This window comes from Styela clava, chromosome 4, assembly GCF_964204865.1.
Source record: "Styela clava chromosome 4, kaStyClav1.hap1.2, whole genome shotgun sequence".
Taxonomy (NCBI): Eukaryota; Metazoa; Chordata; class Ascidiacea; order Stolidobranchia; family Styelidae; genus Styela; species Styela clava.
Window position 1 is genome coordinate 6,536,890 of NC_135253.1, and position 12,646 is coordinate 6,549,535.

At 36.0% G+C, this 12,646-nt stretch overlaps 4 protein-coding genes across 5 annotated transcripts; 3 read left to right on the forward strand and 1 right to left on the reverse strand.

Moving 5' to 3' along the window:
* Positions 1 to 859: 859 nt before the first annotated feature.
* On the forward strand, positions 860 to 3,526 carry LOC144422104 (U3 small nucleolar RNA-associated protein 25 homolog). Its single transcript, XM_078111914.1, has one exon. It carries the CDS (start codon positions 931 to 933, stop codon positions 3,043 to 3,045), a length of 2,115 nt encoding a protein of 704 aa, XP_077968040.1. The 5' UTR covers positions 860 to 930; the 3' UTR covers positions 3,046 to 3,526.
* Positions 3,366 to 4,467, forward strand: LOC144422105 (18S rRNA (guanine-N(7))-methyltransferase-like). The gene has a single exon (XM_078111915.1). It carries the CDS (start codon positions 3,488 to 3,490, stop codon positions 4,391 to 4,393), a length of 906 nt encoding a protein of 301 aa, XP_077968041.1. The 5' UTR covers positions 3,366 to 3,487; the 3' UTR covers positions 4,394 to 4,467.
* A 1,105-nt stretch (positions 4,468 to 5,572) lies between these two features.
* On the reverse strand, positions 5,573 to 7,317 carry LOC144422106 (large ribosomal subunit protein mL49-like). 2 transcript variants are annotated; one of them, XM_078111917.1, is made up of 3 exons: positions 6,811 to 7,317; positions 6,359 to 6,486; positions 5,573 to 5,971 (listed from the first exon to the last, which is right to left on the reverse strand). In XM_078111917.1, exons 1-3 carry the CDS (start codon positions 7,070 to 7,072, stop codon positions 5,825 to 5,827), a joined length of 537 nt encoding a protein of 178 aa, XP_077968043.1. In that variant the 5' UTR covers positions 7,073 to 7,317; the 3' UTR covers positions 5,573 to 5,824. The 2 variants fall into 2 exon arrangements, with proteins under 2 accessions (XP_077968043.1, XP_077968042.1); XM_078111916.1 differs by having other exon boundaries at positions 6,359 to 6,489.
* Positions 7,318 to 7,557: 240 nt separating this feature from the next.
* On the forward strand, positions 7,558 to 12,646 carry LOC144422102 (transmembrane channel-like protein 5). Its single transcript, XM_078111912.1, has 2 exons — positions 7,558 to 7,909; positions 8,854 to 12,646. Exon 2 carries the CDS (start codon positions 8,901 to 8,903, stop codon positions 11,331 to 11,333), a length of 2,433 nt encoding a protein of 810 aa, XP_077968038.1. The 5' UTR covers positions 7,558 to 7,909; positions 8,854 to 8,900; the 3' UTR covers positions 11,334 to 12,646.

The window sequence follows — 12,646 nt, forward strand, 5'->3', positions numbered from 1 at the left end:
ATCTTTTGCTGCCATGCAGCCATGAGTGGTAACTGACTCAGATGACCGTAAATGGTCGTATCCGTATTTTGTTATTATTATGTGTTTTCTGGTTGATTCTTTCTCTCTATATCAGGGTCGTCCAACCCGTGGCCTGCGGGCCACATGTGGCCCGTCGAGGAGTTTTGAGTGGCCCGCGCTGTATTTTCGAAATAAAAAAAAATTGAGTAAAACTTCTATTTTTCGAGTGATGTAGTTAATATGAAGATTTGATACAAACAATTTGTTTATTTTCCTGAAATGCGCTCTGCTAGCCCATCCCCAACTGGAAGAAATCGATACATAAATAGTAGCTTACACACTTGGGCAGAATGGCAGTTTTAATGACCTCATATTTGGCAGCACGTACTCGTACAAGCAAGTTTTTTCACAGATAAACCATGTCAAATTCCCTCTGAGATCACTAATTTCTGACAGTCATATGGAAAATTGGCTTCGCATTGCTACATCGTCCTTTTCAGTGAAAAACAGTGCCAAACTTCACACTAAAATGTCTACGTGTAGAAAAAACTTTGTTGACTTTACTGTATCTTCGTTTTCTTCATTGTTCTTATTATTGAGAAAGTTTGGTGCGAGGGTTTTGTTTGTTTTTTTATAAATTTTTGGTCAGTGTAGCAAAACTAGAATATAATTACTATGTTAAGTGGCCCGCGCAATTATTAGTAAACTAAATATGGCCCGTGGGCCAAAAAGGTTGGCCGACTCTGCTCTATATATAGTCTATATACCCCTGTACCCTAACCTATGTAGTGTTACCTACGTAACATGTGGATTTTGTTGTTATATTAGTATGCTGAATCACGGACTGTTATTATGTAATCCTACCATTAACACCAAATTTAATGAGTGATTTTTCCATGGCATGTAGATATTAAATGTTTTAAGCCTAAAATGTCAGAATCTTCATCAGAGGATGAATCTTCACATCCATATGTGGATTTGATTTCTTTGGTTAAAACGAATAATCACCAAGAAGAAATAGAAACTGATTCTGAAGATGACAATGTTATCCCTAAAAGGCAGAAGTTAGAAGAAGGAATCCTTGAAAAGAAATCATCAAGCCAGCCACAGGATGACAGTTCTAATGAATCTGAGGACAACGAAGATGTAACTGATGTTCTTATGGAAAACAGTGATTCTGAAAATGAAGATGACAATAACGACTCTGCTGAAATATTGATATTTGGTGAGTCTGATGATGAAGACAATTTTGATAAATCTAAGAATCTCAGTTGTGATTATTACAAACAACATCTTGAGACAAATATTGATTATTTTGTACAACATATAGAAAAGAACAAACCTCAAAGGAGAGATACTTTGGAATGGCCCATGCTAGGGAAGATTCAGTTTATGAATCGATCTGAAGATCCAGCAACAAATGAATTTCTTCCCAAAGTTCCAATCAAGAAAAACACAAACATTGAAACTTATAGACAAACATATCATATCAGAAAAATTGTAATTGATAATTGGATGCAATTTGATAAAAGAAATAAAACAAAGTCGAAAAAAGATAAACACAATGATTTGTTTAACTTGCAGCAAAAAGAGCTATTCACGCTATTGAGTTCATATGTTGATGTGTCTTATACAGATACAAATCTTCTTAATACGTCATCATCTATTCAAGGTGTATATTGTTTTCATGCTGTAAATCATGTCATTAGATCTCGTGCCAAAGTATTACTCAACACATCCAGATTAAGGAAAATGACTCCGGAACAACGTGAACAATCTGAATATCGAGACCAAGGTATCACAAGACCAAAAGTTTTAATCTTAGTTCCTTTCAAGGAAACTGCATTGAGAGTGATTAATATCATGTTGGAATTATTCAAGCAAGGCGATAAATTTGAAGTCAGTTATAAGAAAAGATTTCGCGATGAATTTAGCCAGAGTGAAGATGATATCGATGGAGGTTTTTCAAAAAAGCCGGAAGATTATCAATGCTTATTTGCTGGAAATACAGATGAACATTTTCGAATTGGAATAGCACTGTTACGAAACTCAGTTCGCCTTTACTCACCATTCTATTCCTCTGATATTATTGTGGCATCACCACTTGGACTCAGAACAGTAATTGGTTCTGAAGGAGAAAAACACCATGAACATGATTTCTTGTCATCTATTGAACTTGTTATTATGGACCAAACTGATGTGTTCTTAATGCAGAATTGGGAACATGTTTTACATATATTTGAGCATTTGAATATTACACCAAAAGATTCACATGGTGTAGACTTTTCAAGAGTTAGAAATTTTTCGTTGGATGGTAGAAACAAATTTTACAGACAAACTGTAGTAATATCGAATGTACACTTGCCACAGATATCATCTATCTTTACTAAATGGTGTTGCAACTATAAGGGCTTTGTTAAAACAGAGAATATTCCAGAAAAGGGTAATATATGTGCTATTGCTAAGCAACTTCCACAAGTATTCCACAAGCTTTCCGCACCAAGTTTGGTCGAGTCTTCAGAAGCACGCTTTCGTTTCTTTGTTGATAAATTATATAAGCAGTACAAGGACCCAAGCATGTCACATACCCTGATTTATGTACCACAATATTTTGATTTTGTCCGTCTTCGTAATTTTATGAGAAAACAAAAAAAAGAGGGGTCTGGACCCATATTTGGTCATATAAATGACTACAGCACACCATCCGCTGCTAACAAGACCAAACGTCGGTTTTATACGGGAAAATGCCCATTAATGCTTTATACTGAAAGATTTCATTTTTATAACAGGGCAAGAATTCGGGGAATGCGGCATCTTATTTTTTATGAATTGCCAACTTATCCTTTGTTCTATGTAGAATTGTGTAACATGGTGAGAGATTCACACCAAGGAGATGGAGTTACTTCATCTAGTTCAGTAAATGTTATGTATACAAAATTCGATACCCAAAAACTTGCTTCCACAGTTGGAATGTCCCGTTGTCGTCAATTGCAAACTTCAACAAGAACTGTTCATATGTTTGTTGCTGGGACAAATGACGATTAATATATAATTAATTATGTTGGCAATTTGTTGATTTTCCAATAATGGGCTATATTCAATGTGTTTTTTGACTCTCTTTCTCCCAAAGTTATGAAATTTTGTGTTATTTGGTGCCTTCCACACCTTCAATGAAGCCTCTTACTCATGTCCCTAGTTGGAACACGGTTTCATCCAAGCTATCCAACATCACCCGCTACTTAATTCTCAAGTCACATTGAGCATATACATTTTATTCCTGTCTGGGGAGTATATCAATGTGTTGGCTGGTGTAATAATTAAATAAAACCTTATGACCGTTGATTTTTGTGAATAAAGGCTAAAGCCACTTGTCTTAAGCAAATATTCATCAACTTAATAGGCCATATCATCTATGAGAATATATGTCATAAAATGTGTATAGAAGTGTCAATACTTAAAGTTAAACTTGGATGGACCTAATTCATTCATGGGATTCAGTAATTTCATATTTTCTGTTTTATTTAGATTTCATATATTTAATGTAAATATAAAAATGTCATCTCACAAAAGGCCTGAACTTCAGGCTCCTCCCGAGATATTTTACAATGAAAATGAGGCACAAAAATATACTACAAACTCAAGAATGATGGAGATCCAGGCAAAGATGACAGAACGTGCTCTGGAGTTACTCAATTTGCCAGAGGATAGTTCATGTTTTATTTTAGATGTTGGATGTGGTTCTGGATTAAGTGGGGAAACTATAACAGAAATGGGACATTGTTGGATTGGTTTTGATATCAGTACAGCAATGCTCAATGTTGCTGTCGAACGTGAAGTGGAAGGTGATATAATAAATGCCGATGCTGGTGAAGGCTTGTTTTTTAAACCTGGAACATTTGATGGTGTAATCAGTATATCAGCGATTCAGTGGTTATGTTATTCAAATGTAAAATCCCATAATCCTCCCAAAAGGCTTTATAATTTTTTCTCCACTTTATATTCTGCTATGAGACAAGGTAGCAGAGCAGTGTTTCAATTATACCCAGAAAACCCCAGTCAACTGGAACTTATTACAACACAAGCAACGAGAGCTGGGTTTAGTGGTGGTGTTATCATTGACTATCCTAACAGCACAAAAGCGAAGAAAATATTTTTGTGCTTATTTTGTGGAGTTCCCACTCCTGAAATGCCATCAGCATTGGGTACTGGGGATGCTTCTAATACGCAAATACACTATAACCAACAAAGAATTTCGTACAAGCAAATGAAAGGTAAAAGCGTGAAAAAGTCCAAGGACTGGATAACTGCAAAGAAAGAAAGGTTAAAGAGGCAGGGAAAGCAAGTTAAACCGAACACTAAATACACAGGAAGGAAAAGAAGATCAAAGTTTTAAAAGCTCTTTTAGCATGCATGTGAGCTTTGAAAATTTGGCTTGTTGGATAAGGCTTAATGGAATGGGAGACACAAGTGTATTTATACCCGAGTATTTTCATAGCTATATTCGAATCCTAGATGTGGTAATGAAATACCCTTTGAAATTGTTCTAATTTGCATCTGAGAGTAATTTATCTTATGTGGACAAGCCGTGTACAATAAGGCTGCTATGGCTGAGATCGACTAAATTTTTTCAGTATATCTTGCGATCGACTGAACAATAAATTTGTCACACATAAAAAAATATACGAGTATCAGGTCTTCAAATAAACCTCAAAACAGTGCCCTCTTTTGGATCACCAAACTAGAGCTGCAGGCCATACTAATTTCACCCCACTTTAACCAAAACATATTTCCCGCTAGATTCTAGGTTGTGAAACTAATTATTTAATAATAACTGTGAAATAAATGTGGGTGACCACAAAACATATGGTATGACTTCGCGATAGGATTTGTCTTGAAAATTTGACAATACCGGTCCAGACAGGTTTTAATTCGAGCAGTGCTTCGAACTCAAAGAGAAAAACACAAGTTCTTTTCCAGGCATGTTGTTTAAAGTTCACTCAAAATCAGATGCGGTCGACAAATTGGTCACCCTTGTGCTATTTCAAGGTTATGCTTAGAGGGGTTTCAAATTTTGTTATTTGTGTACATTCAGGAGCATATTTTCTTACACTAATACAGTTATGAAAAGGGCTGCAGAGCTTGAAAAAAATTATACAATGAAAGAACTAGTATTCGGTTGGAAACCGAAGACTTATCATGGGAAGTTAGGGGATCCCCTCAAAACAGTGGTCTTACTCCATAGTGACACCGTGTGTCCCATCACTAATTAATACGAAAAAAAATTTGGAGCAGATTCAACCTCGCTTTCGTGAGATATCGCGTGTATCTAACAGACAAGCAAACAAACAGACCAATACGGTGCAATCTTAATTACAGATCTTAATAAGATCGATAATTAATTAAGATTGCACCCAAATGCATACTTTCTGAATTGGTGCTATTTCTTCAAAATGCGTATACCAGTTCTGGTGAATAAGCTGTTGCGTACTTGGTCAATAGATATCATCTTGTGACTGAAATGCATCACTATCAAAAAATTACCTACCCCCTTACACTAGGCGTTTTAAACACATTCTTATGCTTCACGTTTTTTAATTTTTATTCAACATATCAGAAATATTTGCTCCAAAATTTATGCAGCATATTGTGATGATAAAAAGGCATCTTGTAACACTGGGCATGATCCTGTGCGTGTGCATACTTTGTAATTTCATTCAACCATTCTATCCAGGTTCATAAACATATTTCTCCTCTGCACAATTTTTGCGCAGGGGTGTGCGCGTCACCATTGACACTTCATAGTACAGTCGTTGATCTCTATCATTTAGAAACCCAAGTCATATAGATACTTAGTTATAATATCTTCATGTACACCTTTGATCCATATAGACTGTGTCAGTTCATGCACTCTTGTTGCGGGATCATAATCCAATTGTGGCTGTACCAGTTCAATGAGTTCTTTTTCCAGAGCCTGCAGAAGAATGGCAAAAAATGGAATAAGACTCTATGATTATGCTAAGGTGCTGTTGAGTGTCTTTTACATACATAGTAGTTTTCACTGATGCCGGATGTGCTTAATTTGATGACTTCAAATACAATGAAGCAACCATATCTGAGAGTTCTTGTAATGCAAGTTTAACAGAGTTATAGTGGCAGGTTTGAAAAACATTGATATATAAATATGCTTGTGCCCGGATGGATTTCATGCATACATTTACAAAACCTCAGCAGGCGTCACTGAAAATTTAATAAGCACATAAATGAAGCCTGAACGATGTGCATTCAGTTTGTTCAGGGAGATGATTTGATCACACTAACACTAACTAGCACAGAGAAATTGTTAGAATGTATACTTTACCCAAATATCCCCTTCAACATAACGCACTACTGTCATCCATCTTGTGCTATTTTTTGGTTTTCGCATTTCCATAACAGGCAGTATATGATATCGGTCTCTTCGAACAAAGTATGGCTTGTTTGGGGGATCTTCTGAGAAAATAAATTTTATGAACAAATTATATATAACAGTGTAAATATTAAATTAAAACATTCCAAGCCGATAATCTTATGTCATATAAAAAATAAAACAGGTTCTATCAAACAGATAAAATGGACAATAACAGATAAAATGGACAATTGCCTTACATATTCTCTGATTCCCTATCAGTAACATAAACAAGTGCAGATGTTTGAAAAGTTTCGCTATATCCCTACTTCTGTACTTGGTACCATACTGCCATATGAGCAGACTTAATTTTTGCAATTATTATGTGGAACAAATATTGTAACTCATACTGGCAATTCACTTACTTGAAGGGGCTATCCACCCACTTGGTGTGGGGTAGGTCGCATGCTCTGGTGGGGAAGGAACGATGGATGGTGGCAAAAGTCTTTCAACCCATTTAAAATCATCCTTAGAAATTTTGTAGTTTATACTGTGGTTCTCATTTGATTCAGTTGCACTTTCTACTCCACTTAAAAACCTGCTTTGGTAGGGACAGTTTGTGTGCACTTTCGTTTTCCAATTTCTGGCTGCCAAGAATTGACGCATAAAAAGATTTCTTGAGGACATTTCTTGTAAGCTCCCGATTCAGCGATTGTATAAACAGCAGCAATACGTCTCACTTTGCTGAATGCAGATTTACCCACTAACTTAGTTACCAGTCGTATGTCCGTATGTGTTGCCCAGCTATTAGAAGAAGTACCATATATATCTGTATATCCTGGTCAGCAGATCCTTGACAGATAAAATACGCGCTACCATTCACTTTGAGCCGCACAAGTAAACGGCTCGTATTTACTGCATGTATCACTAAAACGAGCAAGTGCAGTTTTAAGTATTCTGTGGCATCTGCAGCTGCCGCAAACCATGGCGGTATTTCCATACCATGGCCGCTACGGCCAAACTCATGGCAACTGACTTTTTAGCTGCCACAAACCAATATCGAGCTGCCGTTACCGCGGCAGCAAATTGAAAACCAATGGCAGGTAAAATTTTGCTGCCGTAACCGCGGCAGGTGGGCCGTAAAGACAGGGCTGTCTATTATGGTGACAAATATTGGGTAAGTTGGAACGTTTTTCCTATGGATACAGTTTTGATTGATTTGGGGTTAGGGTTAGGGTTTAAGTAGATATAATTCCACATGATCAATTAAAATCTGGTACATTAATTTGTGAATATACCGTTAATACTGATTACTGAATACTGAATAGCGCTATAAAACCATGGCAAGAGCTGCCGCGGTTCGTTCGTGGCAGGAGCTGCCATGAAGTGGTAAGAACTGCGCCTCAAAACGAGAGAGCGTTGATTGTGACCACTCCGAGTGTCGATGACTTCATGAAGAGCAGGTATTGATAACAAAGGGAGGCAGTGCTTCGGGGAAACGCAGGTTTACAAAGACGGAGAGAGGTGAGTGACGTGATTTGATATACAGATTTTACTTAGAAAATTAAAATCTATGTCTCTTATGTAAGGTAAATCCTAATGGAAGAGCATATATGTGCTCCACTGTGTTGTTAAAGTTGTTCGCTTAGATTAGATTCTGGTATTACCGTACTATTATTGGACCGATCAATTTTCTCTCTAACGTATGGCTACAGACAGACAGATAGTCTAATTCTTTGAGTAAATATGGTACCCTATACAGTGACGTATCTAGAGTGTGGCAGTTATGGCTCGTGCCATGGGCGCCGTTTGAACAGGGGCGCAAAAACGGCAAAAAGTATCAATAATAAAATGTTTCAATGAAATAATTTTAAATTGGGAATAACTGAAACTCGTATTTTTATTCAAATAATAACGTAGGAGTATTCTAAATCATAATCATTTCAAATTATCAAACAACTATCAAGGCAGCGCATTTTTAGACTTTGCCATGGGCGCCATTTTAAACCGATACGCCACTGACCCTATAAAGTGAAAGAATTCTTGGTAGTCTATAAAATCGACATTGTTTGGCAACAGATTTCATCAGAATTACCGCAAAACTTGTTTGTTGTAGTTACTGAATCATAAATTATTTTTTATTATAGGCCTACATAGTAGAAATAAAGAAAACTGATTTCACAAAGTAAACTGAAAGCTAAAACAGCAGTATATGCTTGTAAGCACTCATTCAGAGATTGAATGTACCATAATCCGGTAGTCGTATACCTGTATACAGTAACTGTATTAACGCACTAGTCTGAATGTATACATGATTGATGATACAGTAATAACAGTGTCTGCATTGCTTGTTTCATTGACTTGGTTATTTCTTCAGTTCATTCTGTACATTCTAAAAGTAGTCTGTACATAATAAGAACAATTGTTTTATATCAAATTATTGAGAGATTTTCCTTTTTATTTTGCAGGTACTATGTCTGAATATTGATAGAAATTTTGTCTTTATCACTTAAGTATGGAGGTGAATGATGAGCGTGAGTTGGATCAGTCATTTAGTCAACTGATAGCTGAACAAGAAAATGAAATTGGTTTTATTAACTATGGTGCCACAATTGAATCAGCTGGTAATGGGGCATTCGAAACTTATGAAAATCCAGCCCACGATTCTGCAGCTACAAAATCTAATAGCATTGAAGAAATTGAACTGAACGTAATTAGTCGAAATGGGGCTTCTAACGCTCAACATGAGGGCACATCTCTTGTCAGAAGACGAGTTAAAAGTGTTAAAGAATCTTCTGTTGGAATTGAACACATTCTCGATAACATGCCAAGCAGGACAGTTGGTCGAAAACATGGTGCAAAAGTGGCTGCTAATGTTAGCACTCTTGGGAAGTTTGGCTCTTTATATAGGCACAATCGCCTGGCTTCCATGTCCCCGGATGATGTAGATGCTACTGATGAATTATACAATGAAATTGCTACAACTGATGGTGATATTGATAATAGTGAACTCAGAGAGCTCCCTGTCAACATGACATTGAAGAAGAAAGTGAGAAGCAAGGCAAAGGAAAAAGTGGAAGACGCAGAAGCAATGACTTTTAGTTGGTACTCTCTCTGGAAGTTCAAAATGGCTCTTAAATGGAGACATTTCAAGGATGATGTACACAAGTTTTTATCTTCTGGCAAACTTTGGAGCTACCATTTAAAGCAGGTGGAGGGATACTTCGGAACAGGAGTTCTATCCTACTTTACTTTCCTACGGGGTATTTTTCTACTCTCGCTACCTTCCTTCCTTTTGAGTTTCCTATTCATAAGTGTTCCCCAGCTGCTTGACCGTCCTACAAAACCACAATGCCAATTTACTGGTGAAGGTTTCCTGACCGGAGCTAATTGCTTGACCAACACTATCATGTACCAAGGATATTATGTGAATGGAACAATAAACAAAGTTGGAAATACTACATACAATATGCCGCTTGCATACCTTTTTGCAACATTTGGGTATTTTATATTTTGCCTAATATGGCTTGTTCGTGTGACGGGAATATTGTTTCGTGAGAATTATATCGATGCTAAAGAGGATAGTTCGAATTTTGTGAATAAAATCTTCTGCTCTTGGGATTTTGGAACGACTTCTCAGAGCACTGCAGATATATGTCACAAAACTATTACGACCGATTTGAAAGAAGTTTTATCTGAACAAAGACGTGGCTCAGATCATAGTACCAAATGTCAGAAGTTCGAGGTTTTCTTGATGAGATCAGTCTCTTGGATTTTCTATCTTGCGATTGTTGCTGGAGCTGTTGCTTTGATTTACTTTGTCAATAAGATCTTCATCTGCGAAATCAAATCTCACACTGAAAATAACCCAATCTTCCAGGATCTCGCACTGCCATTAATAGTTTCAACTATCAATCTGATTCTTCCGTACATTATTACACTTATCACCCATTTGGAGAGGTATAAGTATAGACGCCATGAATTATATATGAATGTTTTGAGAAATTTTCTCTTCAAAATGTCCATACTTGCTGTTGTTTGTGCATTTTGGACATCCAACAATGTCCAAAGCTGTGCCAAGCAATCTAATGAAACTTCTATTTGTTGGGAAACAGAGCTTGGTCAAGAGATCTATCGACTTGTTATAGTAGATTTCATTTTTTCGATGATCTTCTCAACATTCTGTGCAGAATTTTTGGTGAAACATTTGTCGAAGCTTATCGGACGAAAAGGACCAGAGTTTTCTATTGCAAATAATGTTATGGATCTGATTTATGGGCAAACACTCTGCTGGATAGGAGTTTACTTCAGTCCATTGCTTGCGTTCATCAACATGATAAAATATTTTCTATTGTTCTATGTCAAGAAAATAAGTGTGATGCGGAACTGCAGACCGTCGACAAAAAGATGGAGGGCAGCACAGAGTCAGACGCTATTCAACATGGTTCAACTTATTAGCTTCATTTTGTCGACTGCATTTCTCGCCTATGTCATTTTTAATGAAATCCCATCAAAGTCTTGTGGTCCGTTCAGAGGCCAAAGTCGTGCTTATGACATCGTAGTAACTTTGCTAGATAACTTGGCACAATCCAATGGTTGGCAATGGCTTGCAACACTTCTAAGAATAATAACGAACGTGTGGGTTTTGGATGCTATAGTCATTGTAATATTGATTCTTGTAATTTTTGCTCGAAATAAAGCACATGGTCTCAGTAATTTGGCTGGTACTCTGGAAGAACAAATTTCATTAGAAGGGAAAGACAAGTCCTTGCTTTTCAAGTGGTTGCAGAAACTGTCGAAAAAGAGTGGATTCTCAGATGCACCCGGTCCATCAAGTAAACCACCGGGAGATGTGTTAATGGCATCCGCTGTATACAATAATGATGATCTTGATGTAATTAATGATTCTGCTTTCAAAGAAAGCTTGCCACCTACAACATCTTTGTGATAGATCGAGATATCCAACATGCTGTATATAAGTGATTGTACGACTGTTCATATTGGAGATGGATATATGAATATGTAGGATTGTTCATTTCAATGTACTCTCTGGTTGTCATACACTAGTTTTTATGTTTTCTTCTTGGGTGGGAATTTCATTTATAACAATAATCATGTAACAGCTGCCTTGTATTGAGTTACCTTTGACTGCAATTACTTCTCAAGATTCGTAGCTTTTTTCTTTGCATCATCAATTCATAATCACACTATATAAAGGTTTTCTAACATGTGCATTCTCTGCTATTAATAAGGGAATAAATTAGTAGGAAATAGAAAATTTCACAATGTGAAAGTTGAATGTCCCACGTTAGAAACATTTGTTACTAATGTTTTTTATATTATGGGTAAACGGCAATTTTAATATATGAATAACTAACTACTCTGTAATGTATAATATGTGTGCATGGTACTGTAATTTTGTGCAATCCTTCAATATGTTTTAATAATAACCCTCATTATAACATTAACATTCATAAATGATTTGTTAATAATCATTGTATCTAATATTTGCTTTGGTTAAAATAGGTCACACATCCTTGCCTTATAGATTTTGTCATTCAATCATTGAGATAACACTGCTATGATATCCCTTCAAAAATATGACTCATTTAGGTTACCTCTATATTCAGATGGTTTTAAATAGATATTTATGTTGCAGTTTGATCTGATATTCAACTTCCTGACATTATTGTAACTGCAGAATGAGCCAGTCATTAGCTGCAAATGATATACCTTATATTTTTGTAACCTGCAAATGGCGTCTTTGACATAGCACAGTCATTGTGATTATTGTTTATTATATAGCATTACCTGCAATACATTTGTTACAATTCCAAAGTTTCAATTCCCAAAGCGTAAAAAGTACTTGTCCCTTTAATTTTTGTGTTTCAAATTTATGCCCAACTTCTTGCTTCCTAATACAAGCTAACATTTCCTTGATATGAAATCATTACTAACTGTATATTAATAATAATATTATCATGTTTCACACTATAATTATGTCTTCTTGCCACTGCACTATATATCTTCCACATACTATTTGCAATATTTAGCTTGTAATTTTTGTGTTGTTGCTCGTCTTCCACTGCAAACTATTTTAATCTGCTGTGTCTTCAATTTGTATTTCAATAGTATTTCCATATTGTTTCAATAATGATAAATTGTAATCAACACTGTAGTAAAGAAATATATATACAGTTATGTAGTTGTGTAATATAGTATTAATGTAATGTGAAGATGTTGAATTTATCATTGTATGAT

Excerpts from the sequence above, each read along its gene's own strand:
- LOC144422104 (XM_078111914.1), top strand. The coding sequence starts at position 931 with ATGTCAGAATCTTCATCAGAGGATGAATCTTCACATCCATATGTGGAT.
- LOC144422106 (XM_078111916.1), bottom strand. The coding sequence starts at position 7,072 with ATGTCCTCAAGAAATCTTTTTATGCGTCAATTCTTGGCAGCCAGAAAT. Across the intron at positions 6,490-6,810 it reads TGGGTGGATAGCCCCTTCAA|AAGATCCCCCAAACAAGCCA; the intron begins GTAAGTGAATTG and ends TTATTTTCTCAG. Across the intron at positions 5,972-6,358 it reads ATGTTGAAGGGGATATTTGG|GCTCTGGAAAAAGAACTCAT; the intron begins GTAAAGTATACA and ends ATTCTTCTGCAG.
- LOC144422102 (XM_078111912.1), top strand. The coding sequence starts at position 8,901 with ATGGAGGTGAATGATGAGCGTGAGTTGGATCAGTCATTTAGTCAACTG.
- LOC144422105 (XM_078111915.1), top strand. The coding sequence starts at position 3,488 with ATGGGATTCAGTAATTTCATATTTTCTGTTTTATTTAGATTTCATATA.